This window comes from Trachinotus anak, unplaced genomic scaffold (genome assembly GCF_046630095.1).
Source record: "Trachinotus anak isolate AG129_WGS33_773 ecotype Australia unplaced genomic scaffold, CSIRO_AGI_Tana_v1 ptg000008l, whole genome shotgun sequence".
Lineage (NCBI taxonomy): Eukaryota > Metazoa > Chordata > Actinopteri > Carangiformes > Carangidae > Trachinotus > Trachinotus anak.
In genome coordinates this window covers 7,813,669-7,828,868 of record NW_027273859.1, presented here as the reverse complement: position 1 = coordinate 7,828,868, position 15,200 = coordinate 7,813,669, and the positions used below count along the sequence as shown (strand labels likewise).

The following is a 15,200-nucleotide window of genomic DNA, read 5'->3' as shown; positions in this document are numbered from 1 at the left end:
CGGTGTGTCAATGTCAGGGAGCCAGTTAGACACATATATTCGTCTTTTTAAGGTGGAACGCCACTGGGACAAGGATGGCGCTTCTGGCAGAGGGAGGCAGTCACTCAGCCCCTCAAAGAGCTACGTGAGAGGAATACAGCCAGCACTCTGTGGGCCACACACGATATTCATGACCCCCTGAATCTCTGCAATTAAATGTCCACTCTGACAGTGAAATTGATTTTTTGTCTGCTTTACAACAATCACTTGATATTCAAAGATGCCCTGCCCATCATAAACATACACCCCCTCTACAGTGGTGTTAGCTGGACCATGCGGTAATGAGTACAGAGGTAGCTTCATTATAAGTGTTGCCAGTTATCATCTGACTCTAACTGTTTTCTTGTTACACTGTGAAAATGGTGTGATTACTGGCTCTCTCTGAGCAGAGCGCAATTTTAGTAGCTCCTGCCCTGCATGCTTTCCATGTGCCGTGCTGCAGAATAAATAATAAAGAGGCAAATGGAGGGATTCCTCCCAGCCTCTGTATCTCAGTACTAAGGAAAGGGCACATCTACCATCAAAGCATGCTTGACTGATGCTGGACACAGCAGGATAAAATCTCATTGGTTCCCCACTATGCTTCCATTCTCAAGCATTAATGATATTGAAACTGGTGAAAGTATTATCATGACTTTATTTCTATGTCTACAGCATTTAAAGCGGATGTACAGTGAAATGAGGACAAAAGAGTGCAAAAGAGAGAAAGATTAACTTCGGCATGAAAATTCAACATCCCACACTACCTGGGCTGAAATCTGGGAAGGTTGAGCTGGGTTACTACATCAAATATGCACCAAGTACACAAATAGAGAGTGTTTTTGTGCCAGTAAATCACTTCCCCTGTGAATTGCTGTCTGTGTGTGGACAATTATCATCAGCAGACAGTCTATCTAACCAGGGACGTGTGCCAAAACCTTATCCTGTCCATGCAGACTAAACACTTCCCGAGGATTGAAATTAAACAGGTGCAGTTAAATCCACGTGAAACAAGACAAGGCTTGCCAGTCCTGCTTCGTTTACAGTACACTGCTCCCCGGGCCTGCTTAAACTTCTAACCTCTGAACATGAAAAGGTAGGGCTCTATTAGAAATTCTGAAGTAGAAAAGTAAATTGGAATTTATTATGTATTTACTACTCCATCCCTCCCTCAGTTCAGGAGCTGCACACCCACATATTCCCCCGCATGTACAAACACAAGCACACACACACACTGCCTCCAGCATAGACGGTGGACCCCATAATCCAATAAGTTGTGCTTCTTGTGCTAAACCCAGTGAAGTCTGGTACACACACACAGAGAGAGAGAGAGAGAGAGATAGATAGATAGATAGAGAGAGAGAGAGAGAGAGAGAGAGAGAGAGAGAGAGAGTCCATGGAGAGTACAGTCCCCTAAGCCTCACTTGCAGGAGTGGGATGGATACTGTATTCTCTGATAAAGAACTTCAGATCTCTCTCCCCCTCTCTGCTACTATGATAGTTCATATTTCCCACACACATTGGGGAATTATGATATAATGATGTAATTTAATGCTGACTTCTATCTAAGAAAAAAAAAAAATACAAATGACGAAAACTATTCTTGGAATAACAGCCTGGTCGAATGACTGTGTTAGGGTAAAAGACTGGTGATGAAAGTGAGCGTGATGTTATGCTTTATTGTCTCTTGAATCTCAGTCAATAAAAAAGCAAACATTCATTTAGAAAGAATGAAAGAAATCTCTGCAGAATTCAAACGCAGTTGAATGGATTTGAACATGTGCTTGGCCATGCTTGAAATCAACATAATAATTCATGGAGTGATGGAAATTTCCATCATAACAAAAACAATAGTTTGTGGAGTAGAATTTACATTCTTTTGATGCTGTTTGTCCTTGTTCTCTGTCACAGCTACAAATTAGTGAACACAGCTTTGGAGTCATATTTGACTTAATAAAAAACAATATTTAATATCGTTAAATATAGTTAATTTCGATATTATTAATATGTTTTAAAATTGCTCTGTTTTGGTCTCAACTCCTGGCTAAAGGCTCCATTATGTTCACAAACATAGTCCGCCTGCTTTTTAGTCCTGGTCAGGTAGTGTTGTATTGGTTCCTAATGTTTTTTCACAAACAACAGCTGCTTCTTGTAGCTGGATACAGCTTGATAAGTGCAGTAAGACTGAAGTAAAACAGTCGAGCTGTGGGCTATAAAATCAAAAGAATGAGCTGAAAGATGCTAAAAGAGCTGCAGCAGAGGATGACAATTCTCATTATGAGTGACCTTTCACATTACACACAGTCATTTGATGTGTTGTTAATATAAAAATATTGAGTAGAACACTTTCAACATATTATCAACCCAAGCCTAATCCTGTAACGTTAAATCAAACTGCAAACTGTAAACCAGCCTGTTAAGAAGCAAGATCAGGCCAGAAGACATTATACAATGACCTCACATAATATTCTGAAGGACTAAAACGCTCTCTCTCTCTCTCTCTCTCTCTCTCTCTCTCTCTCTCTCTCTCTAACACACAGACATACACACCCACACCATCCAGATGAATGAGTGGTGTGGATGGACCGCCTGCTCAGAGCTGAGCTGCCAATTTGAAATGGAAAAGAAAAAAGAGTTCTGACACAAGTCTGGTGCGACGAAGAGAAATAAACCAGACAGAAATACTCAATTTGCAATTTGTACTGAAATGTGGACCAGAGAGGCTTTACTCCACTTTAGACATACAGATGATGAATCTCACACAGTTCAACAGGGATTAGGTGGGCAGCAGCACCGCCATCCAATCTGTGCAGTTTTTCTCCACTGTTCAGATGAATAGTTGGAAATAATAGAGCAGGTTTTGAGAACAGGTGACAGAAACAACATAACACTGCTGTAACCTTGCAAAATCTCACTCAAAATAAATAATCAACCATTTTTTTCTTCATTATTTGAACAAAATATTTATATTTTAAACAATCTACTCCGCATAGATTTTTATCTTTTGGGTCATTTACATCAGGCTTTAGATTCTCATCCACACCAGAGCAATTTCTTATTTATATAATTCTTATACACGTTTGATGAAGAACAAAACTCAGGCTTTGAGAACATGGAGTCTCATTTGTTATGTTGCGGCTGAAACAGAGGACTTTCATATCCAGAGTGTGTGTGTGCATGTGTGTGATAAGGTACTGTGTGCTCCAGCAGCTGCATGGGTCAATCCTCATCAAGATGTTTAATGAGTGTTTTAATGACTCACTGTGCAAATTAGCTGAGAGGCTTTGATAAGGTCATAAACTTACAGAGATGTCCAGTTGTTTGGAATTTGAGAGTTACACATCTTATTGATAAATCTCTGTTTCTGCATTTAAAGTTTTATCAGTATTGATTTGATATTTTGTTATGTTGCACTTAACATTTATCCAGGCGAGAGGTTACTCATTGTGCATTAACTGCAACTGTGGTGTTAGTCTGTCATGCGCCATTTCATCATTTGTGCAAATAAATAACTTGTGCCTCTCGCCATATTTAAATTATTTTACATGTAAATTTAATTAGATGGGTTTCGTTCAATTATAAATGTATTGTAGGGAGGCAGGGTTTTTAATCAGGACTTTGTAAACAGAAGATTTATCAACCATGCTTTGTTTAGGTAAAATATCTGCAGCTGACTAAATGCAGGGTTTAAATATAAGTCTAGTGATATTCTATATTTGCCTTATTATAAACAAATCAACAAAGAGATCCCTCTATTGCCTGTGTAGCCGAAGCCTGATAAAGCTTATTCTCCTGTGGTTGTTTAAAAACATATTAATGAGCCATACTGTTGTACTGGGTGACATGTTCCTTCATTATAATAAACATAGGCACTCCCACATACAACGTCTTGGTGCTGTAAATATTCAATAGAGCTCCACATCCACAGCAAAAAGTAGCTCCCATCAAATGCTCTCTTTACTCTTGTTTAAATTACAGTTGCAGGCTGTTATAGGTAATTATTTAGCCTTTTTAGCTATGTCATTACTAGGGATGGCAATGTCAGTCTGCTGGCTTCAGGATGAATCCTAATCACTTTGGTGATCCCCTGACTTTTCCTCTAGCAGCACCATGAGATTGACATTTGTGATTTTGCGTGAAAGGTCTCAACTACTATTGGATTGCCATGAAAGCTGGCGCAGACACTTGTGTTGCCCTCAGTATGAATTGAAATTCTGTAACCCCATTCAAATACTAACTTGCTGGGGTGACCTGATAGCTGAGTGATTAGGGCCCATACTACATGGGTGTAAATGTTCTGAACAGTGAGTCCCTGGTTTGACTCCTGGCCATTTGCTGTTTTTCGTTCCCCAACTCTCTTCCCTTATGAATGTTTCCTGTCTGTTGTCACATCTCCATCATACTAAGGCTCAAAAATGGCTTCAAAGATAATTAAATTGAAAATGTTGGCATGCTAATGCTAAACTAAGACGATGTGCACAGTAAACAACATATATGCTAAATATTAGCATATTATCACGCTGGTATTAGCATTTAGCTCAAAGCAATGCTATGCCTAGATACAGCCTGACAGAGTTGCTAGCTTCTCTGTAACCTTTGAAACTAGTTTGAACATTAAAGTACATGTTGTTTTTTTAAGTTTTATATCTTCTGTAGGAATAAATGGGCTGGAGGCTGACAGCCACAGAAATACTGGGTCGTCAGAAAGTTGTTTTTTCATGAGAAAATAACAAAAGCAATAGAATATCATGATTTGTATAATGACTGACAGGAACTTTACACTGTTGTAAATATGCAGATCAGTGGATCTACTAATTTATGAATTTATTACATGGGCATGTTTTATTTATTTGTATGCTGGTTTTGCAATTCAAATGCACATCGTAGATGCCATGTACAGACAATGTTAAAAAGTTATGGTAATATTTCCTACAAAAGGAAGGTTAGAGGTTAGAACCACAGACAGGTGAAACATACACATTTCAACAAAGATATGATGTCAGCTTAGTGTCTGTTTCCATATGCATGCCTACATATTTCAATGCATGCATGCATGTATTCAGATAAATAGATAAATCTGTTTAAAATGTTAAAACATCATTCTAGTGTAACCAGGCAAAGCAATTTGCTATGACAACACTCGTTGCACATCACTACACAAATTATCATAACACTAAAGAGATGACCGTGCTAAGGACAAAATGCATGAATACTGCAGCAATGTTTCAATAAAAAATATTTACATATTGCATAAGCAATTAAAATGGAAATTATGTTAATTGTACCCAAAGAAAATAATTCAGTAGTTACCCAAAAGCAATGAATGTGATTATTTCGAGAGCAATTAGGGCACTGAAGTCAACAAAAAGGAAGACATTCTCATCAGCTAGCTGCTAATTAATTAATTCACTATTTGGCATCACACTCATAGTGATCAGCAGAAGCTCACTTCTGTCTTTGAGAAGCACAATGCCAAACACATTTTTATAGTAAAGCCCTCATTCATAAATATCATGAGTTATAGACTAGACTGTGGGAGACCATGAGCAATCATTACTTCAGCTGATTACTGTGTTATTGACCTGGATCTAAGTACAGCACTGAATTGTGGAGAAGTGTTATATAGTATTCAATAGATGACACACAGTATGAAAAGCATTTCATACAGAAAACAAGAATTACCACCTCACAGGTGTATGCTTCTGCCAGCTAGTCCAGTCGCAGTCAGTTAGCGTGTAAATTCTTGATTTATGGCCAAAAGCGTAGTTTTGTATGTATTTGAATACCAAATCTAATCAGTTCATATTTGAATCAAAGTGAATGTTTGTGCCAAATTTGAAGTAATTCCCTCAAGGCGTTACTGAAATATCACATCAATGAGGTCTAAAACATGTTTTGTGAGGTAACAGTGCCCTTGACCTTTGACCTTTGACCACCAAATTCTAATCAAGTTCATCCATGAGTCCAAGTGAAAATTTGCACCAAATCTGAAGAAATTCCCTTGAGGCATTACTGAGCTATCATGTAAATGTATGGGTTGACAGACAGACAGTCATACGCACGGATGGACAAATTGAAAACTTAACACCTCCAGCTCTGGTTGTCACCAGCAACAACAATATGTATCAAACCATAGTAACTCTCACTAAAAGACACATGTTCACATGCAGCTTTTAAAAAGATCAGCATTAGAAACAAGTTCTGCTCTTAAAGAGAAAACATATAAACAAGCCATTTAAATCAGCTGCGAGGAGGCGGGTCTGTGACAACAACTGTTGTGATGAATGATGACTGGGTGTCTTTGGATTGTCACATCGAGGACCACAATCATGTAAATACAAGATTGTTCTGTTTGTCAACTGAAATTATTTGTCAACAAGTGAGAGTTCTACCGTCCCATTGGCCAAAACGTGCAGTATATTGATGATGGGTTCACGGAGAATGGATCTATGATAAAGTCATTTGATTCTCAAGCCAAAAAAATGTCAAAAACAGGATTATCATGACACTACTTTCCATTATAATATTCATACACTTCTGCTGATGGATCTTTGCTCTAATTAGCAAACAAGCTCTGCTGAAAATGTGGTTTTATTATTTATGGCACGGCGTCAGCTGTGCCAGACCGATGCTGGTGTCGTCACAGCTCTGTGGTTGCCAAAAGAGGTCGATAGATGACACAGAAGAAGAATCTGCTTCAGTGGGATCAGACAGGGTCCTGTGGGGGAAATCCCAGCCGCCACAAGGAGCAAGTTGTTAAAGGCAGTCAAACCTCAGTGATCCAACAGCAATCCACCACCCATTCATTCCTGTGTAACCTTTATTTTTTTTCCTGCCCTTTAACAACCTTCACTGTGGAGTCTCTGTGGTAATAAAGATGGGTTTGGTACTTTTTATCTTTATTAGGGAGGTTCAGACTGTATGCCTCTACTGTGCTAATGCCGCCATCATTCATGCAGTAGCAGAGAAGCCCACAGCATTGAGCCGGAGGGACTTCTGTCAAAAGGAGGCCCTAAGCAGAAAAAACTTAATAAGAGCAATATTTTACAGCCGTTTATAATGGCAGTGTTTGTGGTTGTGTTCTTACACGCAGTAACCTTGGATTCACAACAGTTAGAGGTATAAATATTCACCATTTTAATTTGGATGTGTTGTTTCAGAGTCAGGTTTGATATTTGGTTGTGTTTTATTTCATTTAAAGAGCAATAGTGACAAAAAAAAAAGAATCTGGACAGAGTGGGTACATTTCACATATTTTATTTATTGTTGTTATTTTTTGTTCCATTTTTGTCTAGTCAGCTTGTCTGTCAGTCACATAAGCAGCTGTCAAATCACAAGACTTTCTTTGAAAGGAGGGTTTGAGTGGTATGCATGGTGTGTGTGTGTGTGTGTGTGTGTGTGTGTGTGTATTATTGTGTGAGGCAACCAGAGAATGAAAATGTTTTTCACACAACTGAAGCACTTTCTTTTTTTACCTCCAAAGTGGATCCTCGGTGGACACCGCCACATTGTCTTTATTATAGGTACCATGGTGATGTTTTATTACTCAGGAAACCACAATATGACTAGGTGCACTGCTTATAAATCTTATACATTTAATTGTTGTTGACTTTTTGTTGATTTCTCCGGTGTGGGAGGCAGAGCTGTTGAAGAATCAGGGGAAATAAATCAAAGAAACAATGAAACAATGAGGTAACATCTCAAAAGAAAGGACTATATTACTGTTACATCTCAGTCTGCATGACCATGTGTTAGCTACAAGCCAACTTCATCTAAGCTCCAAATTTGTGGCGACAAGTTATACTAATATTACTTTAGGCTCTAAATGTAGCAGACATTTAGTCAAAAGGAAGTAAAACTTCAGCTATGAAGGTCAAACTGTTGGGTTTATGCTTCAGGTAATTCCCTGATGTTAAGTAAACCAAAGCTGCTCTGAGGTCACTCATCATGCAAGAGAACATAATCTGGCTTTGGTAGTATCACACAAGGATTTTGCTGTAATAGAAAGCTACTTTAATTGTGAAAAACCATGTGAATACTGGAATTATTACAGGCACACAAATCACAAAAAAAGATACGCATACTGACTGGACAGGACAGGAGCCCACAATGAATACATTTGCTGACGGATATAAGTTTCTACCTCCGACTGCTTTTACACAAAATGCAGAGCAATCTAAATTTTTTCTTTCTCATTAAGCATCCTGTATATGTTCAAGTTTCAAGTGAGTAATGAATTGGAAAGATGAGAGGGAGGGAATATATTATCATACAAAATCATTTTCTTGGAGGTGATTTCAAAACTCTTTGTGGCCACACTCTAGCTACTCTGAGTGTCCTCCTGTTGAAGCAGTGATGTTACTCAGAAAACAGATTGCTTTTATAGCACTCAGAGGCCCTTTTGACCACCACCACCACTCTGACTAATCTTTTTTTTACTCCCTCCTCTGAAGGCTTACTGGGACACGTAACAAAAGCTGTAAAGCATTAGTATTCAAATGAATTTTACAGGTGACATGCAGTGCACAAAAGGTGGAGTAACAAAGAAATCCTATTTTGGAGCACAGGATCAGGACAACTTTTTTTTTTTCCGTCACTCAAACTGTGACAACCGTCTCTGAATGCCTTCATACTTCACTGACTCTATTTGCAGCTGACGTTAATCATTTGAATTTAACAGCCTGGAACTCATTATTTTGACGAGTTTAAAGGTACAACATGTTGGATCCTTAAATTCATATAAGAGTAGATGTGATTCCAGTAGGCGTTAAGAAAGAAAGAAAGAAAGAAAAAGAAAGAAAGAAAGAAAGAAAAAGAAAGAATTAAAGAAAGAAAGAAAGAAAGAAAGAAAGAAAGAAGGGAAAAGAAGAGCTCACTTCTGTCTAGTGAGCTCATTTTGTCCAATTTAAGATTTCTGGCTCAATCATCCTTGAAGAAATCCCTTCCAGTGGATGGTAGGCTGATAAGTACAAAAGCAATAGAGAGTACAATAATGAAAAATGCTCATGGCATAGAAAAGAGCTAAAAGCATTTAGACAACTTGGAAAACATTAGCATAACTGATTTGCTTGTAATTATTTCAAAAAGAAATCTTTGGTCAAAAGAATTGTTCAACATTTTGGGAAATTAACTTTCTTGCTGAGTTAGATGAAAAGCTCAATAACTCTATTGTATCTGCAGGCTACACTAAATATGAAGCTACCAGCAGCCAGTTAGCTTAGCTTCGCAAAAAGACAGGAAAGAAAGGGAAAAGCTAGCTGTGCTAGCAAAGGTAGCAAAGCTCACCTACTAGCACCTCTAAAGCTAGCTGAGTAGCATGATATATCCAGTTTATGTGAGGCAATCAACCAGTCAAGAAAGTAAATTAAATTTTGAATTATTGCTTTAAATTACTTATTTAATAAATAGAAATCAGGCCAGATGATAAAAAGAAAATATGTGTTCAAGGTACTGATGATAAAACTCATCATCACTGCTTTAAATATGCCTACCTTTCAAACTGCCAGCATAACCTTTGGCAAAGATGAACAGAACGTTGCACACGTTACCCTAGAAAAGATCCCCAGTGAGAGATGTAAATCAAAATTTCATGCCTGCTAGTGAGGGCTGAGCGACTTACCTCACACAGAGAGCACAGAAAAAACATACTTCTGGATGTTTCCAGGCACGATTTTACCGAATCTGTTTCTTTGATCTGCTTAGAGTGCCGATTAGCTCAAAAGGGCATTTTTCATTTCTAGTCTTCTTTTTTCTTCATATTTTGCCAGTGGAGTTTGCCTCTATTTGTGCATTGTTGTTTGAAGTCAATACAGTGCACTGCCATAATTTTTCATTCAAACAACTGTCCTCAATAATGATCTGCAAGATGCAGACCACAGCTCTCTAATCAGCATTCTTTTCAACACTACACAACACCAAAAGATTTCAAAACATGGCAAATTGCTTTTCATCAGTCACAATATGACAAATCAAACACTAATTAGAATATCTGACAAAATTAAATCAACAAATCATTTGTCGTGTTTATATTACATTTTTTTGTACGGCCTCGCAGATTTTTCTGTCGGCCCTGAGAACAAATTCATCATATATGTGAGAGCTGGAAACTAAATATATGGATGTAAATTCTTTTGGCAGCATGCCTCCATGCCTGCCTGGAGGATGAAGAAAGCCTGAGTCATGTTGAGAGAGTGAGTTGTGGGAGATCATAAATCCATATCAGAACAACCTTTGACCAGACAGAAACTTTAAACATGCTGCGGACGGGATGCGTGAACATGCTCATGGCTGATAACAAGACTTCACCAGAGGCCTAAGAAAACGACTCACAGCTGTGGTATAAATGTGTGGTGGGCGAAAGACTATACTAAGCAGTGGATTATTGTTTTCAACAAGTCTCACACAGGGGAAAACACCTTTTTGAAAGCTCTCAGGTGCTAGCACCAGCACTGTCTAATCCTGCCTGGCTTAACACATCCACATATGTCCTCTGGCGCAGGTTAGTTTTCTGTCCGCACAGCGGGCAAGTGGAAAAAAAAGAAAGAAAAAGAGACAGAGAAAAGAAAGGAAGGAGGGGATGATAGAAGACAGAGCTAGGTGGGTGATATCTTCTTAATAGCATATCTGCCTTGACCCGAAACACCCAGCGTCCCTCAGTAGTCTGCCTCAATTCTCTCTTTCCTTTCACTGCACATGAGCAATATTTCCAAACTGACAGAGAATTCACGGTGATATAAGAGCAGAGTCCTAATCTGTTTTTGGTTTCAGGGACTGGAGTGCCTTCTTGTCCAATGGATAGGCAAAGAATGGCATCACCCACTTGGGCTCCACTCGCACTTAAAGCAGACATGGGGCCCCCTACCCTGAGTGAGAGGTGTGTAACACAGATGCAATCAATACAGTTGTCGATAGTGTAGTGCCAGGAGACGATAGAAGTGAAGAGAGCCAGAAAACAAGACATGTAATGGAAAACATGTCAGCTAACCTCGCATGCAGCAGCAAATCCAATGAAATGTATTAACATCGAGAACACAATGCAAAGACAGAGAGCGATTTCTCTTCTACATGTGATGCAGCAGTCATCGATTTTTTTTTATCACACACACAACTTCTCATCAATTGTCAGTGTTTCTTTTAATTATACAGTCATTATCACACAGAATGCCTAGTACCCATATTATGTCTTTACACAAACAATGCATAATCATAATGATAGGAATAATCAATACAAAATTTGTTATGAAAATCAACATCATCACTTTTGCTGGACCTGACAGGTTTGTACACCTTGGAAAAGATCAGTCCTGAGATTAGACTCATGAGTTTTAAATCTAGTTAGTTTGTGTGGTCTGTACCACAGTGAACCAAAATGCATATTGTTCTGTCAGTTACAGCTGATCATTTTATAGACGAGAGAAGCATCTTAAGGAGAATGAATTCATGCAAAAGACCTCAGGACAAGATCCTCTCTCTATGATTGTTCCCTCATATTTTTTGTGGTAGTGCTTCTTCTAATCGCTGCACTACAGTAGTTCACGAAATGCAAAACAAGATAACTGGACAAATAGTGTCTGTCACTCTGTAACTCTTCCAACCAGAAGTAAGTGAATTATCAGATCATAGCCACTCAAACACACACACACATACGCTCAAAGATGCACACATACAATACACCCTAAATGCTTTACAAGCTACATAATAAAAAACAAAACTAGCAAGTAAAAAGTGGCTTGTTGGTTCATATTTGATGGCGATCTAGGTTGACTAAGAATATGGTCAGTCTCTCTTCAGAGCTGACTTCTACTGTACCAGAGGTCTGGTTGTTACGTTAAGTCGTACACAGCGAACCTGGCTGACCCTGCCACTGTTCTTGTGTCAGTCAGGGTGATAATTAGCTCTCTCCAAATATATCTCTCCATTCCAGTCTTCTTTTCTGTGCACATAATTATATTGTACTATGCCCCCAAGTATTTTCTTCAGTGCTGCAGAATCTATCATCTCACATTAGAGATAAAACCACTTAATCGCATGGAATAACCATTTACCTCTGCTTAGCAATGGCACTTTTAGTCTCTTTAAGGTGGACTGGGCAGCTCAGACCTCGCATTCTATGGATCCTGATATGGTGCACGTGCACGGCCTCGTCTCATTGACCAAAGAGTCCAAAGTCTCTGAGTTTGAATGGTAGCTCAGATAGTACTCTTGCAACTGAGAGTTAAGATCCTGCTCCTGCTTGCGGGCCTTTTTCCTGCGCTTATGGTTGACTGAGTGCTGCTGCAGCTGCCTCATGGTGTTGGGGTAGTGCCTCCACGAGACATAAATAACCAGAAGGATCAATGACACTGACAGGAACAGGGCTACGCTGCCTGCAATGATTTTATGGAAAGCCATATGTTCAAACTGTGGCTCAGGGATAAACGATGTTGGGGGTTCAGGAGAGATGGGGGTTGTAGAGCTCATGGTTGTAGACTCTGTTGTCTTCCTGGCTGTCCAACTAGGATGGACAGGCGAAGGGGTTAATCTCTGTGCAGGTGAAGCACTGCGAGTCAGGTCTGTAACCCCGGAAGGAGAGGGCTGAGGTGACACATTCACAACTTGGGCTGGCGTCAGGAGGATAAGAGCTGTGGTCGTGAACACATTTGACATGGCCACACATGTGGAGTGGTTCCTCACCACGTCCACAACTCTTTCTCCCTGCACAGACTTGGGACTGCTGCATATCATGCTTATGTCTTTGGAGTCTCTGAAGGTTTTGAGCCATGCCATGAGAGGGCAGATGCTGGGGCTGCAGTCCCAGGCATTTCCAGCCAGGCTGATCATGGTCAGGGAGGTCCACGCTGCCACAGCCTCCACAGGCACACTACTCAGCTTGTTTGATTCAAGGTTGAGCATTTGTAAGTTTGGCATACACTGGAAAACAGCTGGGTCCAAGATTTGGATTTCATTCCCTGACAGGTCCAATTTCTGTAGCTTGTGCCAGGTCCAAGGCACGCCTTGGCTGATGGATCGTATGCGGTTCCATTGCAAATAAAGAGCTTGGAGGTCAGTAAGGCGTGGAAAAATGAAGAAGTTAATCCTGGAAAATTGATTGTGCTCTAAATGAAGCTCTTTCAACTTGAACAGGCCTAAGAACGTTGTACGGGTGAGGCTCCGCAAGCGATTATAACCCAAGTCCAGAAACTCCAGGCTGCGGCATTCCAGGAACGTGCGAATGAGGATCTGTTTCAGTCCATTTGAACGAAGGTGGAGATTTTGTAGCTTGCGCAGACCATTGAAATGCCCCGGTTGCAGATACTGCAGCTGATTGTAGGATAAGTCCAGATTTCGTAGGTTTGGTATGGCACTGAACGTGTTATTGTGCAGATGGTTTATTTTGTTGGAGCTGAGGATCAGTTCCTTCAGCCTGCGCACGCCATGGAAGGCTAAAGCATCTACTGCATTGATGGAGTTGTGGTCCAAGTAAAGCCAAATGAGCTGATTGAGATGAGCAAACTGGTACGGCAACAGAACCAGTAAGTTGTTATAACGCATAGACAGACCTTGGCATCCTGTGGTGATGTTTTCTGGGATGTCTTGGAAGATGCCAGACTCGCAATAAACAATCTTTCCTTCGCAGCGGCAACTCGCAGGGCACATCCTCTCCCCCTTGCTGAGCAGCAGCAAAACAGCTGCCTGCAGAAGAAGACATGATACCCTCCAGTCCAACATCACCGAACCTGTTGGGGGTACAGTGAGGCACAGGAAATCAAAGGGATGACTTGGTTTTAGAAAATGTATGCTCAGACACGTTTAAATAAGTAAAGGTGAGAAATATCTTCTTCAAACAGGAGATCATGTAGTGAGGAGCAGTTTGGGGTCTGATGTCTGAGACACCAGACCTGCTTCATGAAGAATTGATGACAGACGTTTGCCACTTTTAAGGTATGTACATGAGAACATATTCAGACCCAGAGAAACGTGGATAGGATTTGAATTAATGCTTAAATAAATAACAGATTTCTTTACATGTCAGAAATTCAGTTTAGGAACTACTAAATCTGTCACAGGGGAAATTGATCATAGCTGTCGTCTCTGCTGCCAAGACAGAGAAACTGTGTCACTAAATAGTGAAGAACATGATGACTTACCCATCGTCACTGAGTGAAGGAGTAATCCTCTGAAAGAAATGAATAAAGAGCACATTAAACTGCTCTTAGATGAGCAAAACGCAGTTCATGCAGCCTCGGGGTCGGTCCGCATACTGAGCATCACTTATGTCTTCAATTTGAGGAGAAAATCAAATAAAGGCAAGTTTTCCGCAGCGGTCCGACACCCCCTGATCTCCGTCTGGCGCTCACAAATAGGACGCCCTCACACTTGGGTCGTAGTTGGAGACGCCGCTGTAGTTCAGCCTGCTGTGTGCGCAATAACCCATTTGAGCGCCAATAGACTGATGTACAATCCTCCAGTCCACGCAGTCTCTCTCTCTCTCTCTCTCTCTCTCTCCTCTCTTCCTCTGTGTGTCTCCTATACCCCCCCCCCCTTTCCCCCTTTTCTCCTCTCTCAGAGGCGTAGGCGTCCTTAAGCACACATTTGAGCTTATAAATATGCTATATATACCAACCATATCAATTCGGCTATTATTTCATTGATTAATTCAATATATTCTCAATTTTAATTCTCAATTTTTAGAAGCAGCTATGAATTCTAAAATAGACAAAAGTTGGTATGAAATTTATTTATACGTGTGTGTGTGTGTGTGTGTGTGTGTGTGTGTGTGTGTGTGTGTGTGTGTGTGTGTACGTGTGTGTTCACGGTGGCCTCAACAGTTCTATTTTTTATTTTATTTTGTCAGATTTCAGTTTATTTGCTTATGATCCAAATCTTGCTGAAGGCTGCTGAGGTGACAGGAGGAGTTACAGTATAAAGATGGCATCAAAAGCAGTGTATCAATGCACAGTGTTGACTAGGATGAATATTTCCTTTATCAAAATAAGAGGTTGGCATGATCCAAATGAATTAATTAATGCATTAATGCTTTCAATCAGTCATTCAAAAACAGCAGGAAGTTGGGTAAGCAGAATTTTTGGTCCCTGTCTCTGTTGCTTGTTTAGATGATAATTATGGTAACAGCTTGAAGGTGATGCTGACATGCAGCATCCATCCACGCTCTCAGGCAGCAGGGGGAGTTAATGTAGATAAAC

At 40.0% G+C, this 15,200-nt stretch overlaps 1 protein-coding gene and 1 long non-coding RNA gene across 2 annotated transcripts; both read right to left on the bottom strand.

Moving 5' to 3' along the window:
- Positions 1-7,259: 7,259 nt before the first annotated feature.
- LOC139623764 (uncharacterized) lies at positions 7,260-9,996 on the bottom strand. The gene is made up of 2 exons (XR_011691587.1): positions 9,638-9,996; positions 7,260-7,661 (listed from the first exon to the last, which is right to left on the bottom strand). It is a non-coding gene; the product is annotated as an uncharacterized lncRNA (long non-coding RNA).
- Positions 9,997-11,132: 1,136 nt separating this feature from the next.
- LOC139623760 (leucine-rich repeat transmembrane neuronal protein 4-like) lies at positions 11,133-14,465 on the bottom strand. The gene is made up of 2 exons (XM_071482250.1): positions 14,145-14,465; positions 11,133-13,733 (listed from the first exon to the last, which is right to left on the bottom strand). The coding sequence occupies exons 1-2, from the start codon at positions 14,197-14,199 to the stop codon at positions 12,112-12,114; spliced, it is 1,677 nt and encodes a 558-aa protein (XP_071338351.1). The 5' UTR covers positions 14,200-14,465; the 3' UTR covers positions 11,133-12,111.
- Positions 14,466-15,200: the final 735 nt, after the last annotated feature.